This window comes from Indicator indicator, chromosome 21, assembly GCF_027791375.1.
Source record: "Indicator indicator isolate 239-I01 chromosome 21, UM_Iind_1.1, whole genome shotgun sequence".
NCBI classification, from domain to species: Eukaryota; Metazoa; Chordata; class Aves; order Piciformes; family Indicatoridae; genus Indicator; species Indicator indicator.
In genome coordinates, this window is record NC_072030.1 from 493,455 (window position 1) to 518,795 (window position 25,341).

Consider the following 25,341-nt stretch of genomic DNA (forward strand, 5'->3'; position numbering starts at 1 on the left):
TGTGGTTAGTGACTCACTCACGTTCAGGGAAAAGCTGAGAACCCTATGCAGAGATCAGGGCTCTGGACTTCGTGGTTGTAGAGCAGCATCTGCCTGCCCACAGCTGTGCTGTGAGGCACAGTCCCAGCATCTCCATGGGGCAAGACCCCAGCTGTGCTGGAGGATGTTCCCAGCACCTGGTGGGATGGCTCCTGCACATGGGGTGCTCCTGGAAGATGGCAGAAATTAAGGTTCAGTTCCCTTCTGCTGAGGAGAAACCAATTCAAAAGAACTTTAAAATACAATTCTGACTCTCAAACTGTTTCCCCCCTCCAGGAAAGGTCCTGAGAATGTTGTGGCTTCCACTTGAAACCTTCCAAGAAGGGAAGATTCCCAAACCCACATCATCCTTTACCCTGATTTACCCTACTGGGACACAGACATGGTCAATGCAACAGCAGTGTAGAATGCAGCCTGAGGCTGACAGCCAAGCCATCACTTTCCTTTCCTCTGCAGCCTCTGCTCCCTGAAATATTGTCCTCAAAAACTGTGCTTGGGAAGATGCAGGAAACCACCTCCCAGGCAGACATGCAGCTTGCAGACTGCCCCTTGCCTCTGCAACTGCTTGTGCTGCCTGCAGGTCTTAGCAGAGCATTTCCAGTTTGGTGATGACAGCTCCACAGATTGCATTGGGTTGGAAGGGAGCCTCCAAGGGCATCTTGGGCACCCCCCTGCAGGCAGCAGGGACACCTCCAGCCAGAGCAGGCTGCCCAGGGACACATCCAGCCTGAGCTGCAATGGCTCCAGGGATGGAGCCTCAAGCACCTCCCTGGGCAGCCTGTGCCAGTGTCTCCCCAGCCTCACTGTGCACAACTTCCTCCTGAGCTCCAACCTAACTCTGCCCTGCTCCAGTTCCAAACCATTGCCCCTGGGCCTATCCCCACAGCCCCTTCTGAACAGTCCCTCCCCAGCCTTGCTGCAGCTCCCCTGCAGAGATTGAAATGCAGCTCTGAGGTCTCCCTGGAGCCTTCTCTTCTCCAGGCTGAACAGCCCCAACTCTCCCAACCTGGCCTCATAGCAGAGGTTCTGCAGCCTCTGATCATCTTTGTGGCCTCCTCTGGACCCTGTCCATCAGGTCCAGGTCCTTCTTGTGCTGGGAGCCCTGGAACTGCACACAGTAGTTCAGGCAGGTCTTCTTGTTCCAGGGTAAAGACCCCCTCCAAATTCTAAACACCTAAAGAATTTGAATAAATAACCAACCCAAAACCCAACAGCTCAGACTCAAATGTCTGCTTATTAGGATCCTCAAGCAAGCAGGACTAAAGAAGAGCAAATTAAATCAAAGCTCTCAGTCTGGCTTTGCATGGGACACCAGTGTGCTCTTGTGGCCAAGAAGGCCAATGGGATCCTGGGGTGCATCAAGAAGAGTGTGGCCAGCAGGGCTAGGGAGGTTCTTCTCACCATCTACTTTGCCCTGGTGAGACCACACCTGCAATATTGTGTCTAGTTCAGAGGTAGAGTCCAGTGGAGGCTATGAGGATGCTGAAGGGCCTGGAACATTGTATGAGGAGGGAAGGCTGAGCCCTGGGGCTGGTGAGCCTGGAGAGGAGAAGGCTGAGAGGGGATCTGAGCAATGTCCACAAATATCTGAGGGGTGGGGGTCAAGAAGGGGCCAGGATCTGTTCAGTGGTGCCCAGGGACAGGACAGGAGGCAATGGACACAAACATTGACCTAGAAAGTTCCATCTAAACATGAGGAAGAACTTCCATACTGTGAGGGTGCTGGAGCCTGGAGCAGGCAGCCCAGAGAGCTTGTGGAGTCTCCTGCTCTGGAGACTTTCCAACCCCACCTGGCTGTGTTCCTGTGTGCCCTGCCCTGGATGACCCTGCTCTGGCAGGGGGTGGAGCTGATGACCTCCAGAGGTCCCTTCCATCCCCTCCCATCCTGTGATTCTAATCCCAGAGCCTGATGCAGTTCAAGAGCACAAGCAGTGCAGTGCACCTGCGAGACTGGCAGCAGCCTGCTCTGGAGTTACAGCAGCAGGACCCTGGAAGGTGTTCAGCACCTTCTGTGACATGTCCACACTCCCAGCAGGTCTGCAGAGCCCTCCCACTTGCAGTGCTGAAGCATGGCTAATGTGCTGAGGCCCCCCAGGCCCCCTTGCCTGCTTCTGCACTGCAGGGAGGTGAATGAAAACAGAACTGCACCCAGACCTGCCCTGGCAGGGCTCCATTTATTCAGTGAATACAAAAATTTTAGTGCAGAGGCACAGGAACCTGCTCCATGGTGAGAAGATACCTTGGGTTAGCAGCAACCAGTCTGCAAGGCCTTGGAAGCAGCCCTCTTCCCAAGCACACTGAAACAAGGCCCAGTGGATTCACAGCTCCCTGAGCAGCACTGCTCCTCCCTCACCCCTGAGCTCAGAGCACTTTGCAGGGAAACAGCCCTTGCTCTGTGCCCAGAGCAGCACAGCTGGGATGGGGGAATCTCCAGGAACCTGCTCTGCACACAGAAGAAGTGCCCCAGCCTCTTCTGAGGGTGCTGGCTGCCCCCTGGATGGGGCTGTTCCACAATGAAAACCAATGGCCAGAGCTGGTGTGCACTGGGGAAGCCTTTCCAAGGCCTTCTTTGCTTGGTTTGGGTTTTTGTTTTACAGCAACCTGCTGCATGGCTGAATAAAAAATATTATTCCCACCCCCCCCCCTTACTGCAGTCCATGGCATTTCTCCTCAATTGCACTAGAAGGAAGCTTGGAAGCACTTTCAGTTGGGGTTACAGGCAAGCAGGGAAGAAGCCCAAGCCTAGCAGGCTTGCCCTCTCCTTCCCATCTCTTCCCACCCTTCCCTCCCCAGCCTCTCACATCTCTGAGTCCAGATACATCCCATTGATCAGGTAATCCACCTGGGTGTAATCCTTCTTCTTGTAGCTCTCGTAGGCCTGCATGAGGAAGAGTACCAGGACAGTGATGAGGAAGCCTGTGCCCACCAGAAGCACTGCCAGCAGGGAGCTCCTGTCCACCAGGTACTGGGTCAGGGGCTCAGCAGCAACCAGCAGGTAATCACTATCTGTGTCCTGAGCACCTGCAATGCCAGGAGCTGTTGTTCTGGGGGCATCTGCTGGGGAGGAAGTGAGAGATGTTGGCTCCATCCCAGGCTCAGTCGTTGTTTGTGCTGGAGAGGCAGGAAGTGAAACTTCCACACCTCTTGCAGAGCCCAGAGGAGGAGCAGATGAGAACGTGGGAGCTGCCCCTGCTTCTGGCTCTAGATGCAGCACTGTAGTGCCAGGCAGAGGGTTAGCAGAGGGTGTCCTGTCCTGAGGGTCCAGTGCCATGGGAGCAGTGGGAGACACTCCTGCAGCCTCTGAGCTGAGGCTGCTCAGTGTGCCCAGGCCAGCCCCAGCAGCAGCAGGGGGGGGAACGCTGCTGGCGCCTGGCTCCAAGCGCTCCCGGGGAGGCAACTCAGTACCTGCTGCAGAGGACACAGGGAGGGCAGCAGAGCTGGGGGATGACACTGAGACAGAGCTGCTGTGTCCTGAGCTTTCCATGGTGAGCCCAGGCTTGGTGACATGGCTGGAACTGTTAGCAGAAGTAGGAGAAGAGGCAGTGACTGATGTGGCTTCAGCGAGATGAGAACCTCCAGAGGCAGTGGAGGCTTTGGCAGTTGTTCCATAGGCTGTAGAGAGGACAGTGGCATTTGTGGCCCTTGTTGTTATGGCTGTGGAGGCTGAGGAGGTGGCAGCTGCACTGGTGGCTGTGGTGGTACAGGCTGAGGTCGTGAAGCCTGAGGTGGTGGTGGTGGCTGCGGTGGTGGAGGCTGAGGTAGTGGAGGCTGAGGTGGTGGTGGTGGCTGCAGTGGTGGCTGCAGTGGTGGCTGTGGGGGTGGTGGCTGCAGCATTGCTTGCAATTGTTCTGCTTGCATTTGTTGTTCCATCTTCACCCTCAGCCTCAAGCAAGTGCCTCAGGTGGACCTTGTGAGCAGCAGCAGTGGAGGCAGCCGGCGGGTTTTGCACCTTGTATTGGTCTCCCCCTGCATCCCCCTCTCTCTGCTGTTTCTGGGGGTGAAGCAGGGCTGTGTCCCTTCTCCCACTGACAATTCCTTCAAAAAAAGACAAAACCAATGAGTTTAGTAAGAACAAAACTCCCAAGCTCAAACCTGACCTCACCCCCCCCAGCATGCAAACCAGAGCAGGTCCTCTGAGGTGGGTGTAGTGCAGTCCTGAAAGCAGCAGGAAGAGGAGAGCTCAGCCTCTGCCTTTGCTGCACAAAATCCCCTTGAGGTTTTTTCTTTGGTTGGGCTTTTTCTGGCCACACATCTCTGGCATTTGCCCACCAAGGGAATTCATTCCACACAAGGGGGGGTGCTGAAGTCCCAGGCTAGACTTAGAAGCTATCAACAGAAGCAGCATTACAATGCCAGGTGCTGAGAAGAAGTCTCAAAGCCAGACAGCATCAGTAAAGCCTTTGTGCACAGACTGATGGTTTTCACCTCAAAACTGAGTGGAAATTTCCACTCACACCTTCCTACTCCCAGAGAATTTCCCTCTAGTGATCCAGATTTCTAGTGGCACAAATCCCATCTGCTTAGGAGAGGCCTGGCTGCTATATGGCAGAGAAAGCTTTGCCAGCCTGTCAGAACCATGACGAAACTTGCTTCCTGTGCAGGTCTGGGCACAGAGACCTCCTGGAGCTTCCTTCAGAGGTCAGCTCCACTTTGCTGCTGTGTCACTGAATTCAAAGTGAAGGTCCTGCTACTGGAAAGTCACCACCAGCCACTGCTTCTAAGGATGCTCTGATTATAGAAGCAGTCTGCTGCCTCTGGCACAAAATCCTGCTGGTCTCAGCAAAAACAAGGCCAAGATATTTCCCGTTCTCTTAAAAACATAAACATCTGCTCTGCCTTCCTTCTGCAAGGACAGCCTGGGCAGTGCAAATGGCTTCAGGGAGCGATGTCCTCAAGGTGCAGACAAGCTGCTGCTCACTTCCCTGAGCTCCTCAGACACCTCCTGCACATGAGCAGTGCCACAGCCCTGAGAGGGCAGGCAAACAGTGTGCCCAGGCACCAGCCCTGACCTACAGAACCATCCTGCAGGCATATCCCCATCCACCCCACAGCTGACAGCCAGCCAAGGTCTGAACACAGCCATTGGAAGCAGAAGGAGCAGGAGCCTGGATTCAGCAGGAGCCTGGGACATGATGTTACCTCCAAGCAGATCTTTGAGGTCCTGTTCTCCAGCATTCTGGCACACACTCAGCTGGTGACACTGCAAGAGGAGGCAGTGATTGTGGTAGGGCACAGCCCAGTTACAGTGGTGGTGACCTGAAAACAGCAGAGGAGGTGAGGGGCTGCACACAGGGCTGGAGCATGGCTCAGGGCCCTCTGCCCTGGATCAAAAGCTGGCTGATGGCCAGGCCCAGAGAGTGGTAGGGAATGGAGCTGGACCTGGCTGCACCCAGGCACCAGTGGTGTCCACCAGGACTCAGTTCTGGGCACTGTCCTCTTTAGTGCCTTCATCACTGATCTGGGTGAGGGCATTGAGGCAGCCTCAGTGAGTCTGCAGATGACACCAAGCTGGGTGACGAGTCCAGATGCTAGAGGGCAGGGAAGCTTCACAGCAGGGTCTGGGCAGGTGAGAGCCATGGGCCAAGGCTCCTTGGATGAAGTTCAACAAGGCCAAGGGCCAGGTCCTGCCCCTGGGTCACAACAGCCCCATGGGGAGCTCCAGACCTGGGGAAGTGTGGTTGGAAAGCTGCAGCTTGGAGAGGGACCTGGGGGAGTTGGATGGCAGTCACTGGCCCTGAGCCAGCAGTGCCCAGGGGCCAAGAAAGCCAAAGGCCTCCTGGCTGGGATCAGAAGCAGGGTGGGCAGCAGGGCCAGGAGGTGCCCATCCCCCTGTGCTCAGCTCTGGGGAGGCCACACCTCGAGTGCTGTGCTCAGCTCTGGGCCCTCCCTGCAGCAAGGACATTGAGGGGCTGGAGCCTGTCCAGAGCAGAGCAGTGAGGCTGGAGAAGGGCCTGGAGCCTCTGGGCTAGAGGAGGGGCTGAGGGAGCTGGGGGTGTTCAGGCTACAGAAGAGGAGGCTGAGGGAGACCTCATTGCTCTCTGCAGCTCCCTGAAGGGAGGTTGGAGCGAGGAGGGGACAGCCTCTGCTCCTTGGGGACAAGGGACAGGAGCAGAGGAAATGGTTGCAAGCTGCAGGAGGGGAGGTTCAGGACATGAGGAAATATTTGTGCCCTAGAAGGGATCTGAGACATTGGAAGAGGCTGCCCAGGGCAGTGCTGGAGTCAGCATCCCTGGGGGTGTTCCAGCAGCTGTGGGCCTGGTGCTTAGGGCCATGGTTTGGTGCTGAGCCTGCAGTGCTGGGTGGAGGGCTGGGCTGGATGCTCTTGGAGGGCTCTGCCAACAGGATGGATTCTGTGATTCTGTGCTTCTCAGAATGTTTTGTGTTGGAAAGGACCTTAAATATCATCTAGTTCCCACCCCCTGCCCTGGCCAGGGTCACCTTCCCACCTCCTGCTCTTCCCTGACATGGCTCTGTTGGCAGAGCTCCCATCTCCTCTCACTAATTGGTGACTGTAATTAAAGAATTAGGAAAAAAACCCTCCACCAGGGGGAAGTTCTGGCCTTAGAGGATCCCAGCTCTGCCTTAGTGAAAACAACTGGAAAGCCAATGAATTTCACACAGCAGCTGTAGCTTCCCTACCTTGCTTGTCTTCTGGTACCAGCATCTCCCAAGAGCAGCAATTCACTGCCTCAGACAGGGACACAGAGATTGCCCTACAGCTCACATCCACTGAAGGCCAGCACTCATCTGGATGTTTTCCTGAGGGCAAGAAGTGAGCTCCCTCTCCTCCCCCAGGGGACACAGCCCTCAGCTCAGAATGACACAGAAATGCCACAGACTCATGGCGCCATGAGCCACAGTGCTCCTGTCCTGGCAGGCATCCTGCACCACAGCCTCTCCAGCTGTCTGCAGGTGCTGCAAGCATTCCCTTGTGGCTAGATGAGAAGGAGCATGACAGCTCTGACAGACTCATTTGGAAGTTGAATGCTTTTTAAAGACACCTCAGAGGTAGGCAGCAGAAGGTCCTTATCTCCCCAACCTTGTCCAGCCCTGTGCTTGGTGGCAGGACACAAACTGCTCAGTGCAGTGCAGCTGCCTGCTGGCAGCATGGGACCATCACCCTCCCAGCCAAGTGAGCTAACCACAGTGTCTGCAGGCTCCAGGGCACAGCAAGCACACATGCAGCCTGCCCCTCACAGAAGCCAGAGGGGCCCTGGGAAATGGCTGCTCTCTGCATTCAACTCATCCAAAGCTGGCAGAAGCTACTCAGCACCACAGGGGTGCAGAGAGAAGCCAAAGCTGTAAGTGCCTGTGAACAACTGGAAGTAGCTGTCACGGGAGCAGGAGCCCTTTAAGGAACAGCAAACCCAGCTGGGATTCCAGGTAAGGGACAAGCAGCTCACCTGAAGCAGCTGGACTTAGGCAGGCCTGCCTACACTGCTGCTCAGAGGAAAGCCTGCTGATCTGCACCACATGCACTCCTCTCCCTCTCAGGGCAGCAAACCTCTGCTCACACACACAGGAGATCAGGGGGAAGAGCACAATGGCAATCCACATCTTCAAGGGGGGGTCTGGCAGGGAAGCTTCTCTTCCCAGGATCAATTCTTTCCTCCAGATCCACTGCAATGTACCTATTGGAAATAAATAAATACATAAGAAAGGGAAGGAAATGACCAATTTACATCACAGTGGTGCTGCACAGAACACCTCCAGATGCCCCTTCCCACCCCTACCATTCTGGGACTCTGTGAAGCACTCCTGGCAGCAGGGGAGGAGGAAGCCATGGACACACTGCATGGAAGCATCCTCAGACACACCACACAGGCAGCACTGAGAGGCCGGGCAAGACCACTCCCAGTTTCCTCTTTGGAAAGGGCACTCTGCCCTTCCCTCAGGAAGTGGAGAAGAGCTCAAGTCAGAAGCCAAGCAGCAGAGCCAAGCCCCAAGCCCAGGGAGCAGGGCAGCACAGACATGAAGCATTGTGGCTTGCTCTGAGACCCTGGCTGAGTCTGCCAGCAGCTGACACCCCCAAGGCCTTCTCCTGCAGGCTGCTCTCCAGCCACTCCTTGCCCAGCCTGGATTTGTGGTGGGGATTGCCCAGACCAGGTGTAGGACCTTCCAGGCAGCCCAGCCTAATCCAAAGCAACTCTCTCTCCCCCAAGCAGTTTTAAGGGCTGCCCCCTTCCTCATCACTGAAGCAAGCTCTGGGCCTCACCATGCAGTCATGGAGAGAAAAAGGCCTCCAAGGAGTGCTGAGAGTCACCCTGGGTGACATCTCAGAGGCGGAGGGGACAAGTGCAGCTGGGGACACAAAGGCAGCTCAGATCACCTATGAATGGTGTCAAGAGCAGAGGGACAACAGCCAGCAGCTAGCTGTGACACAACTAAGACCTGAGGTACCCAGGCAGGCAAGAGGTTCCACTGTGCTTGTGCACCTAACAACCCAGCTGAGAGCCTTCCTTCCCCCCAGGAAAGCTCAAAATACATTTATTAGCTTTGATTCCCAGACTGCAACATTTTGCTGCTTCACACCATGAAATGTAATTCTCCTCCTTACTCTGTGTCCTGAAGCCCTGCACAGGGGAACAGTTTTAGCCTCAAAAAGAGCCTGCCTGAAAATGGGGGAAATGAAGCAGCTGCCCTTAAGCTTCACAGAGGACACACAACCCACAGGTCCACACTGGATTATCAGAGTCAAAAATGAGGACAAAGCTTGACAGCAAAATGCAGTGCCTCAAATTCAGCAGCCTTAGACACCCTGCAAGCTCCCTGAGGGACTCCATGCCTCCTTCTTGCTCTTTTATTTGTTCTAGTAAAGAGTTACTCTGTCTGCTGGAAACAGAGGGAGCACTGCAGTTGGAGGACCAGGGAATGACTCAGGCTGGAAGGGTCCCCAGAGACCATCTGCTCCAACCACTGCCATGGGCAGGGACACCTCCCACGAGCCCAGGCTGCTCAGGGCCTCATCCAGCCTGGCCTTGAACACCTCCAGGCAGGAGGCAGCCACAGCCTCCCTGGGCAACCTGTGCCAGAGTCTCACCACCCTCCCACTCAAGAACTTCTTCCTCAGCTCCACTCTAACCCTGCTCTGCCTCAGCTTCAAACCATTCCCCCTTGGCCTGGCTCCCGATACCCTCAGCAAAAGTCTCTCTGCAGCCTTCCTGCAGGATCCCTTCAGGTCCTGGCAGGCAACTCTGAGGTCCCCCTGGAGCCTTCTCCTCCCCAGGCTGAATACCCCCAGCTCCCTCAGCCTGTGCTCACAGCAGAGCTGCTCCAGCCCTTGGAGCATCTTTGTGGCCTCCTCTGGACTCTCTCCAGCAGCTCTGTGTCCTTCTGCTGCTGGGGACAGCAGAGCTGGAGGCAGGATTGGAGGTGAGGTCACAGAATCACAGAATCAACCAGGGTGGAAAAGACCTCAGAGCTCATCAAGTCCAACCTAACACCTAACCCTTCCTGACAACCAAACCCTGGCTCCAAGTGCCACATCCAAGCTTTTTTTGAACCCCTCCAGGGATGGTGACTCCACCACCTCCCTGGGCAGCACATTCCATGGCCAATTACTCTTTCTATGAAGAACTTTCTCCTCACCTCAAGCCTAAACTCCCCCTGCAAAGCTTGAGACTGTGTCCTCTTGTTCTGGTGCTGGGTGCAAGGAGCAGAGCCCAACCCCCACCTGGCTGCAGCCTTCTCTCAGGGAGCTGCAGACAGCAATGAGGTCTGCCCTGAGCCTCCTCTTCTCCAGGCTAAACACCCCCAGCTCCCTCAGCCTCTCCTCACATGGCTGTGCTCCAGACCCCTCCCCAGCTTTGTTGCCCTTCTCTGGACCCCTTCCAGCATCTCAACATCTTTCCTGACCTGAGGAGCCCAGAACTGGACACAGGACTCAAGGTGTGGCCTGAGCAGTGCTGAGCACAGGGCAGGATGACTTCCCTGCTCCTGCTGGCCACACTCTTGCTGATCCAGGCCAGGATGCCATTGGCCTTCTTGGCCACCTGGGCACACTGCTGGCTCATGTTCAGCTGCTGTCCACCAGCACCCCCAGGTCCCTCCCTGCCTGGCTGCTCTCCAGCCACTCTGTCCCCAGTCTGTAGCACTGCTTGGGTTTTTTTGTGGCCAAAGTGCAGCACCTGGCACTTGGAGTTGTTAAATGCCATCCTGTTGGACTCTGCCCATCTGTCCAGCCTGGCAAGGTCCCTCTGCAGACCCAGCTTGGTGTCATCTGCAAACTTACTGATGATGGACTCAATCCCCTCATCCAGATCATCAATAAAGATATTGAACAGGATGGGGCCCAGCACTGATCCCTGGGGAACACCACTGGTGACTGGCTGCCAGGTCTCAGCAGAGCAGAGTCAAGAGGAAAACTCCAAAAAGCACCAAAATTTCCTCATCTTCTGCTGTCCCAGAGCAGGGTAACCCAAAAGGACTGGACAAGGGCCACCTGCACCCCTGACCTTAGCTTGTGCCCTCCTCTCTCTGGTGGAACAGTGCCAAGCATCAGGCTGGTTTTGGTGAGCAGGAATCTCACTGCAGCCCAGGTTCGTGCCTGGGCAATGCCCCTGGCAGCTGGAAGGATTTGGGGGTGGGAGCTGCCAGGAGCAGTCTTGCAGGTCAAGGACAGCTCAGCAGCCTCACTCCTGCCTGCCCCAGACTGCTCCTGCTGCCCAGCCAGCACCAGCCCCCCCCCCAGCTCTCTCCAGCTTCACCTGCCTGGTGCAGGCTGGCTTGGCTCATTCCTCATCACTTGCTCTTCCAAGAGCTCCACAGTAGGAGTTGAAGGGCCCAGGACAGAAGAACTGGAGATGACCTGTGAGAGACAACTACAGCCCACAGCACAGGCATGGCACAGCCCCAGGGCTTGGGCAGGGGACTGAGAGCACAGACCTGTGTTCCTCAGCCTGGGCACTGTGTCCATGGATCCCGCCTGGATCTGTGTTCCTCAGCCTGGGCACTGTGTCCATGGATCCCGCCTGGATCTGTGTTCCTCAGCCAGGGACCCCAGCACAGGAGGACCTGGGGCTCCTGGAGAGGGTCCAGAGGGGGCCACCAAGATGATCAGAGGATGCAAAACCTCCCCTGTGGGGCCAGGCTGGGAGAGTTGGGGCTGTTCAGCCTAGAGAAGAGAAGGCTCCAGGGAGACCTCAGAGCAGCTTCCAGTACCTGAAGGGACTCTGGGAGAGCTGGGGAAGGACTTTGGCCAAGGGCTGGGAGTGCCAGGATGAGGGACAATGGCTTGGAGCTGGGAGAGGGGAGATTGAGAGTGGAGAGGAGGAAGAAATTGTTGAGAGTGAGGGTGGGGAGAGACTGGCACAGGTTGCCCAGGGAGGCTGTGGCTGCCTCCTGCCTGGAGGTGTTGAAGGCCAGGCTGGATAAGGCCCTGAGCAAGCTGGGCTGGTGGGAGGTGTCCCTGCCCATGGCAGGGGGTTAGGGCTGGATGAGCTCTGAGGTCCCTTCCAGCCCAGCCCATTCTGTGCGTCTCTGCTGCAGGAGCAGAGCAAAGCCTCAGCAGTACAAGCCCCTTGCTTCCATACCCCCCAGCCAGCCTCTGCTGCTCCTGCTTAGGCAGCTGCAAGATGCAGGCTGTGACTGCAGGAGGAGGAGAAATATAGAAGTAGGCCAAGGAAGGAAAGGGAAGAGGCAGTGTGAGTGCTGGAGATCACAGGTACAGGGATTCAGGGCCCCAGGAGCTCCTCTGAGCTGTCAGCAGAGACAGCAGCCAACACCCACACTAACCAGGGAGCATGGGCTGGGCAGGACACAGCTCACAGACTGCAGAGAAACCTTCTCAGTCAACACCAAAGCAGGAAAACAAGGGAGGGATAACTTCTGCAGAGAGTGATGCTCCTCTGCCATCAACCTGGGAGGACACAGGACCTGGGTGCAGCTTGCAGCTGCTGCTGAGCACTGAAAGGGAAGCTCAGCAAGGCTCATTCTGTGCCTTCAGCCCACAGCACAGGAGGCAGGGAACCTGCTGCCAGCCTGAGGAAATATTTGGCCTCCCAAGCTCATCTCCAAGGCTGAGGTCACAGACATGGATGGGTCTGGAGCCAGGGCAGCACCAGGGCCTGTGAGGCACAGCTGAGCATCACCAGATCTGCTCATGGGAAGCTGTAGCAGTCTCTGAACAGCAGCTTCAGAGACACCAAGTTCCTGCTGCTCCTACAAAAGTCCAGGAGCTCTCAACAGTGAAGGGTGGACTGAGGGCACACTGAGACAGGGAGGCATCACAGAGTATGGAGGAGGAAATGCATTTCCAGATCTGGATACAGAATCACAGAATGTTACGGCTCTGAAGATCATCAGCTCCAACCCCCTGCCAGAGCAGGGCACCCAGGGCAGGGCACACAGGAACACAGCCAGGTGAGTCTGGAAAGTCTCCAGAGCAGGAGACTCCACAACCTCTCTGGGCAGCCTGCTCCAGGCTCCAGCACCCTCACACCAAAGAAGTTTCTCCTCATGTTGAGGAGGAACCTCCTGGGTTCCACTTTGTGTCCGTTGCCACTGAACAGAGCCTGGCCCCTTCCTGACCCCCACATGATTTGGAGAAGAAACATTGCCAGCTCAGGGCCAGGAGAGCAGCATTGATGACCCTGCTCCTGCCACACAGCTTATTCACAGTATGGCACCACACAGCTGCCCAAGTGCTACACAGGAGCTGGCACAGCCCTGCACAGCAGCAGGCAGAAGGGGCATTGGATGGACATCAGTTGGGTCTGCTGCTGCCTTTCCTGAGGTTTCTTCTGACACATGTCCACACAACACAAAGATCTGAACAATCCCCACAAAGCCTCACAGCTCACACAGGCTGCAGCACACTGGAGTAGGTGAAGCGCAGCCCAGCATGCACAGATTGCCAAATTCTCCTCCCCTAAACAGACACCAAGGACCTCCTATGGCACAGGCTGTGCCACAGTCCTCATCTCTGGCTGAGCCTCCCACCCTCTGCACAGCACACAGCACCATGGCTGCCATGCCTGCAGCAGCACCCTCAGGCAGAGGGTGATGCAGATGGCACCAAGCTGGGTGGTAGGGCTCATCTGGAGGGCAGGAAGGCTCTGCAGAGGGAATTGGCCAGGCTGGATCCATGGTTGAGGCCAATGGGCTGAGGTTCAACAAGGCCAAGGGCTGGGTCCTGCCCTTGGGTCACAACAGCCCCAGGAAGGCTCCAGGCTGGGGGCAGAGTGGTTGGAAACCTCTCAGCAGAGAAGGACCTTGCAGTGCTGGATGAAGTGAAGATGAGCCAGGGGGTGCCCAGGTGGGCAAGAAGGGCACCAGCAGCCTGGCCTGGAGCAGCTATGGTGTGGGCAGCAGGAGCAGGGCAGGGATGGTGCCCCCAGACTGGGCATTGGGGAGGACACAGCTTGAGTGCTGGGTTCAGTTTTGGGCTCCTCACTCCAAGAAGGACACTGAGGAGCTGGAGCAGGGCTAGAGAAGGGCAACCAAGCTGGGGAAGAGTCTGGAGAACAGGGCTGGGGAGGAGCAGCTGAGGGACCTGGGGGTGTTCAACCAGGAGCAGAGGAGGCTGAGGGAGACCTCATTGCTCTCTACAGCTCCTGAGAGGAGGCTGCAGTGAGGTGGGGGTTGGGCTCTGCTCCCTAGTCTCAGGTGATAGAAGGAGAGGAACTGGCCTGAAATTGTGCCAGGGGAGGGTTAGGTTGGAGAGGAGGAAAAATTTGTTTGCTGTAAGAGTGGTCAGGCTGCCCAGGGAGGTGGTGGAGTCCCCATGCCTGGAGGTGTTCAAGGAAGCTGTGGCCATGGCACCTGGGGCCATGGTTTGGTGGCCATGGGGGGGTTGGGTTGATGTTGGACTGGATGAGCTCAGAGGGCTTTTCCCACCCAAACAATCCTGTGATTCTATGATCCATAACCTTCAGGAAAAGAGTAACAAGCTTCTGACAGGTGAACACAATGAAGGCAAAAGAACTGAGACAGCACAGCCAACACAGCCTCTAGATCCACTTCTGACCAGCTCAGAGGGAGTTACCAGGTTAGAGAGCAAGGAAAGCTGCTCTGGCACCTAGCAGCTCTGAGAAGATTGCTGCACCCTCTGGCAGGCTGCTGTGCAAATGATGCTTTTGGAGAGAGGTCTGCAGCTGCTGCAGTATGGCTCCAGCTGCTACTCATTACTGTGCAAGAACATCTACTCCCTGCTCCTAAATGGCCAAACACCATAGAGCAGGGCTTTCAAAACACCCTGCATGGACAGAACAAACACCTCCAAGTCTCTTTCAAAGAGGGAGAATGCCAAGCTCTGCTGAGAACCTCTCTGATCACATTTAGGCTTGGCCAAGACATGAAACTTTCACAAGTATTAAGCACTTGAGGCCCCACACTGCCAAAGGCACTTGGTGCTACACAGGGCCAAGGCTGTGCAGAGCTCATGAGGAAAAGCCCTAAAGGAAAGGCCTTGGGGGTGCTGGTGGAGGAGAAGCTCCCCAGGAGCCAGCAGTGAGCCTGGGCTGCAGCAAGAGAAGTGTGGCTAGCAGGACCAGGGAGGGGATTCTCCCCCTCTGCTCCACTCTGCTGAGACCACACCTGGAGCTCTGTGTCCAGCTCTGGAGCCTCTGTTCCAGGAAAGATCTGGAGGTGCTGGAAGGTGTCCAGAGAAGGGCCACAAGGAGGAGCAGAGGGCTGGAGCTGCTCTGCTCTGGAGACAGCCTGAGAGAGTTGGAGCTGTGTAGTCTGGAGAGGAGAAGGCTCCCAGGAGACCTTCTTGTGGCCTTCCAGGATCTGAAGGGGGCTCCAAGAAAGCTGGGGAGGGACTTTTGAGGGTGTGAGGGAGTGATAGGACTGGGGGGGGATGGAGTAAAAGTAGAAGTGGGGAGATTGAGATTGGCTGTCAGGAAGAAGTTGTTCCCCATGAGGGTGGTGAGAGCCTGGCACAGGTTGCCCAGGGAGGTGGTGGAAGCCTCATCCCTGGAGGTTTTTGCAGCCAGGCTGGATGTGGCTGTGAGCAACCTGCTGTGGTGTGAGGTGTCCCTGCCCATGGCAGGGGTTGGAACTGGATGAGCCTTGAGGTCCCTTCCAGCCCTGACAGTTAAATGATTCTATGATAATAGCAACTCTGCAAGGTCAGCACCACCACACTCCCAGAACAGCACTGGGAAGTCTTTTGCAGGCAAGAGGAGAATGAACTGCAGGCTCTCCACGGCAGACCCCATTTGTGCAGACACTGAAGTGCTATGAAGTTCATGTTCAAGCTTCTCATCACCTTGCTCAATCTTCCTTCCCCTGCCAGGAACCCAGAGAGGCAGGAGGTGGTCAGAGCCCACATTTGACAGCTACACAGCCTGAGCTTAGGCTCCATCCCTGCTTCCAGCTCATTCTGGAAGTGACACAGGGCTTGAGATTCACCACCATGGGCACCTGTCATAGAACCACAGGATGGGCTGGGTTGGAAGGGACCTCAGAGATCCTCCATTTCCAACCCCCTGCCATGGGCAGGGACACCTCCCACCAGCCCAGCTTGCTCAAGGCCTCATCCAGCCTGGCCTTGAACACCTCCAGGCAGGAGGCAGCCACAGCCTCCCTGGGCAACCTGTGCCAGAGTCTCACCACCCTCCCACTCAAGAACTTCTTCCTCAGCTCCACTCTAACCCTGCTCTGCCTCAGCTTCAAACCATTCCCCCTTGGCCTGGCTCCAGACACCCTCAGCAGAAGTCTCTCTGCAGCCTTCCTGCAGGATCCCTTCAGGTCCTGGCAGGCAGCTCTCAGGTCCCCCTGGAGCCTTCTCCTCTGCAGGCTGCACACCCCCAGCTCCCTCAGCCTGTGCTCACAGCAGAGCTGCTCCAGCCCTTGGAGCATCTTTGTGGCCTCCTCTGGACTCTCTCCTGCAGCTCTGTGTCCTTCTGCTGCTGGGGACAGCAGAGCTGGAGGCAGGATTGGAGGTGAGCTGTGAGCAGAGCAGAGCCCAAGGGCAGAATCCCCTCTGCTGCCCTGCTGCCCACACTCCTCTGGCTGTAGCCCAGCACACAGCTGCCTGCTGGGCTGCAGGAGGGCACTGCTGGCTCCTGGGCAGCTGCTCAGCACCCAGCACCCCCAAGGCTTTTTCTTCAGGGCTGCTCCCAACCCACTCTGTTCCCAGCCTGGATTTGTGCCTGGGGTTGGTCAGACCCAGCTGCAAGACCTTGCCCTGTGACTTCTTGAACCTCATGCAGCTGGCACTGGCCCAATTCTCCAGCCTGTGAAGATCCTTCTGGCAAATCACTCTTAAAGCCTAAAACCTCCAAAGGAAAATCCTCCATCCCTCATCCTCTCTCCCCCATGTCAGTGCTCTGCTCTGCAGCTCAGATGCTGAGCACTGCCCAGCAGGACCAAGTTTGCTCTGAAATCCCATCAGGCAGCAACTGCATTTGTGCAATTTCTGCTTTGGAATGTTTGAAACAATTCAGTTTTACTCTAAACAAACATCAACTGGCAAAGGTTAACTGCATAAAGCTGTGACAGGACAATAAATCTGTCAGCAAAAAGACCTCCAAGGAAGAAAAATGTGCACCATGGCTCAGCTGCAGCCTTCCCTGGTCTGATCTGCACCCAAAACAGCTCAGAGAGCTCCAGACACACTGCTGTCTCCTGGGAGCAGGGGATCAGAGCAGGACTGGTCAGAGCACATGTTTCAAATTAAACAGCTTCCAACAAGATCCTCAAAGGAAGCACCCCAGTGGTGCTGCCCACAGGAGTTCTGCACCAGCAGGCCAAGGCAGAGCAAGGGAGATCAAGCAGGGTAAAAGACAAGCTCGTGGGTTTGGGTGCTAAGTGCCTGCAGATGCAGGTCCTCTGCAGCAGGTGAAGGGTCTGGAGAGGAGCAGCTGAGGGACCTGGGGGTGTTCAGCCTCAGAGAGGAGGAAAAATTTGTTTGCTGCAAGAGTGGTGAGGGCTTGGCAGAGGCTGCCCAGGGAGGTGGTGGAGTCCCCATGGCTGGAGGTGTTCCAGAAAGCTGTGGCCATGGCTCCTGGGGCCATGGTGGGGTTGGGTTGATGTTGGACTGGATGAGCCTGGAGGCCTTTTCCAGCTGTAACAATTCCATGATCCTATGATGCCTGCTGGCAGAGAGGTGGCATTAGAAGCTGCAACCAGCACAGCACTTGCACACAACGCAGTGTGGCTGAGGTGCTACTGAAGTCAAAAGAACCAAGTCTGGAGCTAACAGAGACTGAAGCAGACAGCCTGAAGGGACACTGAAGCCAGTGGTGCTTGTGCAGTCAATCAAAGTGCCAAGGTGCTGAAGTCCAGTCACCCACCCACCTCCTGCCCTGCAGAATTTCACTGCTCTCAGCACTTCCCTGGCAGTTTGGCTCAAGTTAAACGTGCCTGAAGCTGACAGTTTCAGTGCTGTCTTTCCCTGGAGATATGTCTGAGAGATCATTATTGCTGCTCTCCAGCTGCATGTAGCTGCAATACTCACTTTAAGGCTGTGGAAAAGAGAGGACACATCTCCAATGCAGAACAGAAGGCTCTGCAACCTTGCTGAGGAATGGAAGCCTGTGTAAGGTTCTGAGCAGGGTTACAGACAGCACTCATGGCACCCTGCATTGCCAAAGCATCAGGCAACACTCTGCAGAGCTCAGAAAGGGAGCAGGAAGCTCAGACAGCCTGGGAACTGCCAAAGCATGGTCCCAGGGCAACAGCTGAAGTCACCTCAGGAGCAAAAGCACCTGGCAGCTCCTAGATTGTAAGAGGTTTCTTCTTTTAAAGCTAAGAAGGAAGCTTTCTGGGGAAGGCTTGCCAGGAGAGAAGCAGCAAAAGCCCTTCCAGCTGACCACATCACAGTCTGCTACTGCAGAGCTTGCCACCATATCACAGAACCACAGAACATCAGGGGCTGGAAGGGACCTCTGGAGACCATCAGCTCCAACCCCTTGCCAGAGCAGGGACACCCAGGGCAGGGCACACAGGAACACAGCCAGATGGAGCTTGGAAGTCTCCAGAGGAGACTCCACAACCTCTCTGGGCAGCCTGCTCCATTTACCACAAACCAAAAGACTCTTCCAACCTCTCCAAGCCAGGACATTTATAGCAATCCCAAATGAGGGCTGCTGGCAGAAGTCTCCTTGCTTTGTGGTCCTGACAGCTTGAAAGGTGTGGGAGTCTCAGGGCAGGGTGGGTGCAGGAGCTTAGCCAAGTCTGGTAGCAGGAGCAGTTTTCCTCATCCTTGCTGACCTTCCCTCCCCCCTTCATAGCCAGTAAGTCTCTCAAATCATGCAGCAACCTAACTTTAACCTGTGGGTCATGAGAACCTAGAGAAAAATACCCACAGCCTTCCCTCTTCTTACTTTCATGGATTCAGAGATTCACAGAATGGGTTGGGACCTTAAAGCTCATACAGTTCCAACCCCCTGCCAGGGGCAGGGACACCTCCCACCAGCCCAGCTTGCTCAAGGCCTCATCCACCCAGGAGAGGGCAGCCACAGCTGAGTGCTGAGACAGAAGCAGGACTTGGTGGGGAGCTGGTTGCAGAAGAGCTGCTTTCCAGGGCAGCAGGAGCCCTTAGGTTGTGCCCTCCTGGAAATGAAGCTCTTGCAGATCCTCTGAGTGAGTGCTGGAAGCATTCTGCCTGTTCAGCTGCAGGCAGGCTCTCAGGGCCAGTAGTGTGTGAAGAGCGATCTGCTGCCCTGGCTTTGGGGCTGCCTGCCTTGTCTGGGTGCTGCTGGTGGATGCTGCATGCCAGCCTGGCAGACTGTGGCACACAACAGGCTTTGGAGCAGCTGCGGTGGTTTGGTAGGCAGAGGGCCTGCAGGGTGAGCCAAATGGGAGTTGTTCAATGCTTGACCCTTGCTTTGTACCTGATTTCCCTCAGTCACAGCCTGTTCCACCTGTGATGGTGCTCTGCTGTGATCAGGTGAGAGCAGGCAGGTTTGTACTGGATGGGGTTGCAGCCAAGGCCTTCAAAACACCAGTCAGGTGTAAGTGGAGTCTGCAGTATGGCTTTCACAGCTGTGTCCTTACCCTTGCTGTTGTTGTCTGAGCTTGGACAACCTCTCCCAGGCAGGCTGTTGACCTGGGGAATGAGTGCATGCTGAGCTCACCCTTGGGCCAGGGCAGCCTGATCTCCTTGGTGGTTTTCCAGTACCCTGCTCCCCTTATTTTAGGATCAGAGCATCTTTGGCATACAATCAATAGCCAGAAGGTCCTGATGGGTTGAGGCAGTGCTGATGCTTTTGGGTCACAACTTCGCTTTGCTTCTCTTTCAAGTTCAGGTGTCACAAGTTGAGAGAGGGCTTCCAACTTTGGGTGTGCCTTATTCTGTCACTGTATTGCTGACTAAAAATTGGAGGGCAGGATAAGCAAGGAGGCATCCAAAAAATCTGTGGTTGGACCTTATCTATCCAGGAAAACACAGAAGATGAGAGGCTATGGGGAAACATGCAGCTTGTTTGTGTGAGCTGAGCTGATGTTTGTGGCTGTTGTAACCTCTCTTGGTGAGCTGCTGTCCTGCCTGCAGGTGCCCATGGTGCTGAGGTGACCCTGTGGAACAGTTTTGAAGGCCTCTTCAGCAGACAAATAGGTAGACCTTCCATGTGGAGCTGAGGAATGCTCAGAAGAGCCTGCTGCTGCCTGTGCAGTCCCTCTTCCATGAATAAGAGGCTCTTTGCACAAGGACATTTCTACTGGAAAGCTCTGAGGAGCTCAAACCAAGGCACATTTACTTTGATCAGTTAGAGTCAGGACTCAAAACTTAAATGAGTTACTCTGAAACTGAAAAGAAGGAACCCAGAGCAAGGCAGGGGAGCACAGCTGCTGCCCTGTTGCCATATAAGAAACAAGAGATCCAAGAGCTGGGCTGAAGCACTTCTACAGAATCTACCTTGGCAGCCAAAGACATCCATGAGCTGGGAGAGTGGAGATTGAGACTGGAGGTGAGGAAGAAATTGTTGAGAGTGAGGGTGGGGAGAGACTGGCACAGGTTGCCCAGGGAGGCTGTGGCTGTCCCCTGCCTGGAGGTGCTCCAGGCCAGGCTGGATGAGGCCCTGAGCAAGCTGGGCTGGTGGGAGGTGTCCCTGCCCATGGCAGGGGGTTGGCACTGGATGAGCTTTGAGGTCCCTTCCAGCCCAACCCATTCTGTGAGTCTAACAAAGCATGTGAAATTTACTGCATGCAACCAGAGAGCCTCTTCTGAGGCTGCCAAAGCACTTTCACAACAAGATGGAAGAGTGGAAAGGTTTTCTCCTACTTTTTAACACAGAGAAGCCAAACAAAAGTAAGATAGAGAAGACAACCCAGCTTAATCCCATCAAAATTGGATCCCATCCTGGTCTGCACACAAGTTCTATTGGGCCTTGAACTGAAGTGGATTTAAACCCAGATTTAGTTGGAGTGCTGCAAAGCCTCCCCCAGGTCAAACAACCACAAATCCAACACAAACACAGATGCAGCATTCAAGGCAAAGTTCAGTAAATCACTTCTGGTTCATCAAACAAACCCCAACCCAGAGCACCTTCTCCAGCTGAAGGCTGTGCTCAACTGCAGCATCAGCAGTTCCCCACCACTCTCAGCCAGATTTTGATCCAGGACAGAGGGCCCTGAGCCAAGCCTTGTGCCAGGAGTGTCTGCAGGAGAATGCTGGGCAGAGAGTGGCAAAGGCTTTGCTAAAGTCCAGGCAGACAATGCCCAGGCCCTTCCCTCATCCCCCAGCCAGGTCACCCTGCTGTAGGAGATCAGGTCAGTCAGCCAAGAGCTGCCTTTCACAGCCCCCTGCTGCCTGGCCCTGATCTCCTGGGTGTCTTGAGTGCTGTGTGATGGCACTCAGGATGCCCTGCTCCTTCCCTGGCACCCAGCTCAAACTGCCAGGCCTGTAGTTCCCTGGATCATCCTTCCAGCCCTTCTTGTAGATGGTGTCACACCTGCTGGCCTCCAGTCAGCTGGGACCTGTGTGCCAGGACTGGTGACATAATGGTGAGCAGCTTGGTGAGCACAGCTGCCAGCTCCTGAAGTACCCCTGGCTGGATCCCATCCTGTCCCACAGTCCTGTGCACATCTCAGTGGCACAGCAGGTCATTCCCTGCTGGATTGTGGGGGGTGCTTCCTGCTCCCCATCCCTGTCTCCCAGTTCCAGGGACTGAGCCCTCAAGGAGCAGCTGGTGTCACTTGCAGATACTGGGGCAGAGCAGCCCTGCAGCAGCTCCACCTCCTCCTTGCCTCTGGTCACTGAGTTCCCTCCCACAGGCAGCAGTGGGTGGAGATTCTCAGCAGACACACACCAGCCCTTGTCACAACCTCCCCTTCCCTCTGTGTTTGTTTCTGCAGTCAGAGTGCAGCTGTGGGGCTGGGACATGGCCCAGCCACGTCTGCAGAGCACAGCCCAGCCTGTGCTCTAGGGACCACAGCAAAGACCAGAGAGTGGCACTGCACAGAGCTCAGCTGCAGCCTGCACTGCCTGCAGGCACCTAACCTCCTGCTGAAGTGGAGGACCTGGCTGGTCCTCAAGCAGGTGCAGACATGGGTCCTGCACTGGGGATGGACCACCTGGCTGCAAACACACAAGTACCCCTGGCACCCTGTCCTCACTCCTTCCTTCATACCAAGCTGTGCCACAAGCTAGCACCCAGGCTGCTTTCCACATGGCTGACAAGGCAAGGCTGGGAGAGTTGAGGCTGTTCAGCCTGGAGAAGGCTCCAGGGAGATCTTAGGGTGGCCTTCTAGTACCTGAAGGGGACCTACAAGAAAGCTGGGGAGAAACTTTTGACAAGGGCCTGTAGTGATAGGACAAGAGGGAATGGCTTTAGACTGGAGATGAGGAAGAAATTATTGAGAGTGAGGGTGGGGAGAGACTGGCACAGGTTGCCCAGGGAGGCTGTGGCTGCTTCCTGCCTGGAGGTGCTCCAGGCCAGGCTGGATGAGGCCCTGAGCAAGCTGGGCTGGTGGGAGGTGTCCCTGCCCATGGCAGGGGGTTGGGGCTGGATGAACTTTGAGGTCCCTTCCAACCTGAGGCATTCTATGATTCTGTGTGAGCTGGGAGGAAAGGACCTGCTGGCAAAGCCAGGCTCACACACCAACACTGCAGACACCCCCAGTTCTGCAAAGGATATTTGAAGCTGAGCTCTCCCACCACAGCCACTGGGGACCACACTTTGGTCACATCCTGTCTGACCACCCTGCACAGCACCAGTTCAGTGTCAGGGCAGCAGCACCTCACCTTCTCATCACTGAAACTGAAGCTCATACCATGGAATCATGGAATTGTTTGGGTTGGAAAAGCCCTGCAAGATCATCAGGTCCAAAAATCAACCCAGCCCCACCATGGCCACCAAACCATGGCCCCAGGTGCCATGGCCACACCTTTCTGGAACACCTCCAGGCATGGGGACTCCACCACCTCGCTGGGCAAGATCCCAGAGGCCAAGACCACAACAGCATATAAAACCAAGCCAGTGGAAGACTGCCAGAAGTGTTGGCACCTGTGCTGACTGACACTCAAAGCTGCCCAGAGGAAACCTCCTTTCAGTGCTAACCAGGGGAATGGCAGAGCAGAGCCAGCAGCTACATGCAGGGTGCTTGCCACCAATACTCCTGGAGAGCCAAAACAGTGAGCAAGTCACAACAGCCAGCAGCCAAGGGCTGCTCTACACAACAGCAAGGCAAGAGTGTGGTTCCACTGGGCTCTAAATCCCACCCTGCAGATCCTGCCACTTGCTTGTTGGTGAAGTTGCTCAGAGGAACAAGTGGCAATGCCCATGCAGACAGTCCTGCAGGAAGGGGGTGGCACCCTGCACCTCACCAGAGATGCAATGTCCTGTACAGGATCAGAGCATGTCAGGGGGTGGAAGGGACCTCTGGAGAACTTCCAGTCCAACCCCCACACCAGAGCAGGACCATAGAACCCAGCACAGGTCACACAGGAACACATCAGACAGGGCTGGGAAGGCTGCAGAGAAGGAGACTCCACAACCCCTCTGGGAAGCCTGCTCCAGGGCTCTGGGACCCTCACAGTGCAGAAGCTCCTCCTCATGTTGTTGTGCTGGAGTTTCCATCCATTGCTCCTTGTCCTATCCCAGGGCACAACTGAGCAGAGCCTGTCCCTGTCCCCTCCCTCCTGACCCCCAGCCCTCAGCTATTGATAGACATTGATCAGATTCCTCTCAGCCTTCTCCTCTCCACACTAAACAGCCCCAGGGCTCTCAGCCTCTCCTCCCCAGGCAGTCTCCAGTCTCTTCAGCATCCTTGTAGCCCTCCCTTGGACTCTCTCCAGCAGATCCCTGTCCCTCCTGAACTGGGGAGCCCAGAACTGGATGCAATATTCCAGGTGTGGCCTCACCAGGGCAGAGTAGAGGAGGAGGATCTGCTGGACACACTCCTCTTGATGCACCCCAGGATCCCACTGCCCCTCATTGCTGTCCCATGGGAACTTGTTATCCACCAGGACCCCCAGGTCCTTCTGCACAGGGCTGCTGTCCCTTTGCTGTACCACAGGCACCTGGGCTCCTTACCAGCATGGTGACCACCTTGGATTGCCATAAGTCAAAAGCTGGAGATGCGGCAAACGTTTCCAAGGTGCACAACCAGCTCCTGCCTGCACTCATTTGCAGCACTGCCACTGTCCCTGCTGCACCAGCAGCACTCCTGCACCCCAGCTGGCAGCTCACAAGTCCCAAGGGCTCCTCCCAGTCTAAGCTCTAGAAAGGGAACCACAACTTCAGTCCAAGGGAGCAGAGCCAACAGGAGGAGCAAATGCAGTAAGTGCCTGCTACCAGAAAAGGGTCAGTCAGGGTTTACTTCACAGCACATCTTGGCTTCCCAAAGCCAACAAGGCCAACAGCCCCTGGGGAGTCCTCCCCAGAGCAGGCTGGGCATCACTGGTGGGTTGGGTGTGACGAAGGGCAACACCTGCAGGACAGGCTGGAAGCCAGGAAGGGAAGCAACCTTGTGCCTAACCTTGTGCCCAAGTGCAGTGTCAGATGGCATCCAGCAACAGATACAGCAGGGATGGCCAAGCCCTGGAGCAGGCTGCCCAGAGAGGTTGTGCTGTCTCCTCTGGAGAGCTTCCAACCCCCCCTGGCCATTGTGCTCCTGGGCAAGCTGCTGTGGGTGCCCTGCTGGAGCAGGGCTTGGCCTGGATGATTTCCAGAGGTCCCTCCCAACCCCACCATGCTGGGGTTCTGTGAAACTTCCCTCCCAGCCATGTCAGGGTAGGAGGCAACAAGCCACAGACATCACCTGCTCTGGCTCCTGGTGCAGCATACCCATGGAGCTTCATCCAGCAACTACTGCACCAGGAGGAGGTGGGAAGGGTGCCTCATCTCTGCACAAAGGAACCTTGCACCAGCTCTGTGTTCCTAGGGATGAGTTCCTTCCTCAGAAAGGCCTCCAGTCCCAGTTTAAACACTTCAAAGGGCACATGGCCAGCCTGGGCTGCCACTGAGGATCCACAGGCAAGCACCAGCCGAAGCTCTGCTGCTCCTCTGGCTTTCCCAGCATGGCACTGCTCGTGCTCTTAGAACGTGGTATCAAACACAAGGCAACAACTGAAGGGCAAGGAGAAATCCAAACCAGACACCAGCAGCACCTGATGATGCTTCTGCATGGGGCCCAGTGATGAGAGCAGGTGAGAGCAGATGGAGCTGCTCAGCAGAGCATGCAGCAGTGGAGAGGAGCTCCATGCGTGAGGGACTGCATGAGAGCAGCCAGCACACACCTGCTGGGAGCCCAGCACCCCTCACCACATGCACGCCAGCCAGGACAAAGCACTCACACAACCAGCAAGTGCTGAGCTTGGAGGAGACCTTTGAGATCCTTGTGTCCAACTGCTCGCCTAGAGCTCACCCACTGCTGCTAAGCCACTGCACCACGTCCCTCAGCACCACCTCCACCAGCTCCCAGTCACTGTACCAGCCCTGGTTTGTGGGTATGCAGTGCAGCAACAGGTTCATTCCTCCCACAGCCAGGCCCCCTCTGCTTTTTCACAGCAAATGTGCTGGCATGAACTCCTGCTGGACCTGCTCTGCTGTCAGCTTAGAAAGCTGTTCAAGCGTGGAAGATGACAACACAGAATGGGTTGGGTTGGAAGGGACCTTAAAGATCATCTAGTTCCCACCCCTGCCACAGGCAGGGACATCTCCTAGTGGAATACACTTAACACTGTGTCAGAGCATGGTGAGAGAGCAGCAGAGCTGTGTACCAAAAGCTTCATGGAAAAGAAAACACAAAACACAGAAAGAGGCAAGAAACTCCACTCAGACAAATTGATTCTGCATGGTTCCTTCAAGCAAAGCCTTCGGCATTTCCAGCATGCCCTGCTTTAAACAAACATCTCCATTCTTAATATCCTGAATTTTCCCTGAAAATGCACTCACAGACATCTCCAAAAGT

General features: G+C 55.8%; 1 protein-coding gene across 1 annotated transcript; it reads right to left on the minus strand.

The window, feature by feature from the left end:
* Positions 1 to 2,836: 2,836 nt before the first annotated feature.
* C21H11orf24 (chromosome 21 C11orf24 homolog) lies at positions 2,837 to 7,596 on the minus strand. Its single transcript, XM_054390721.1, has 4 exons — positions 7,443 to 7,596; positions 5,179 to 5,295; positions 3,799 to 4,074; positions 2,837 to 3,693 (listed from the first exon to the last, which is right to left on the minus strand). Exons 1-4 carry the CDS (start codon positions 7,594 to 7,596, stop codon positions 2,837 to 2,839), a joined length of 1,404 nt encoding a protein of 467 aa, XP_054246696.1.
* Positions 7,597 to 25,341: the final 17,745 nt, after the last annotated feature.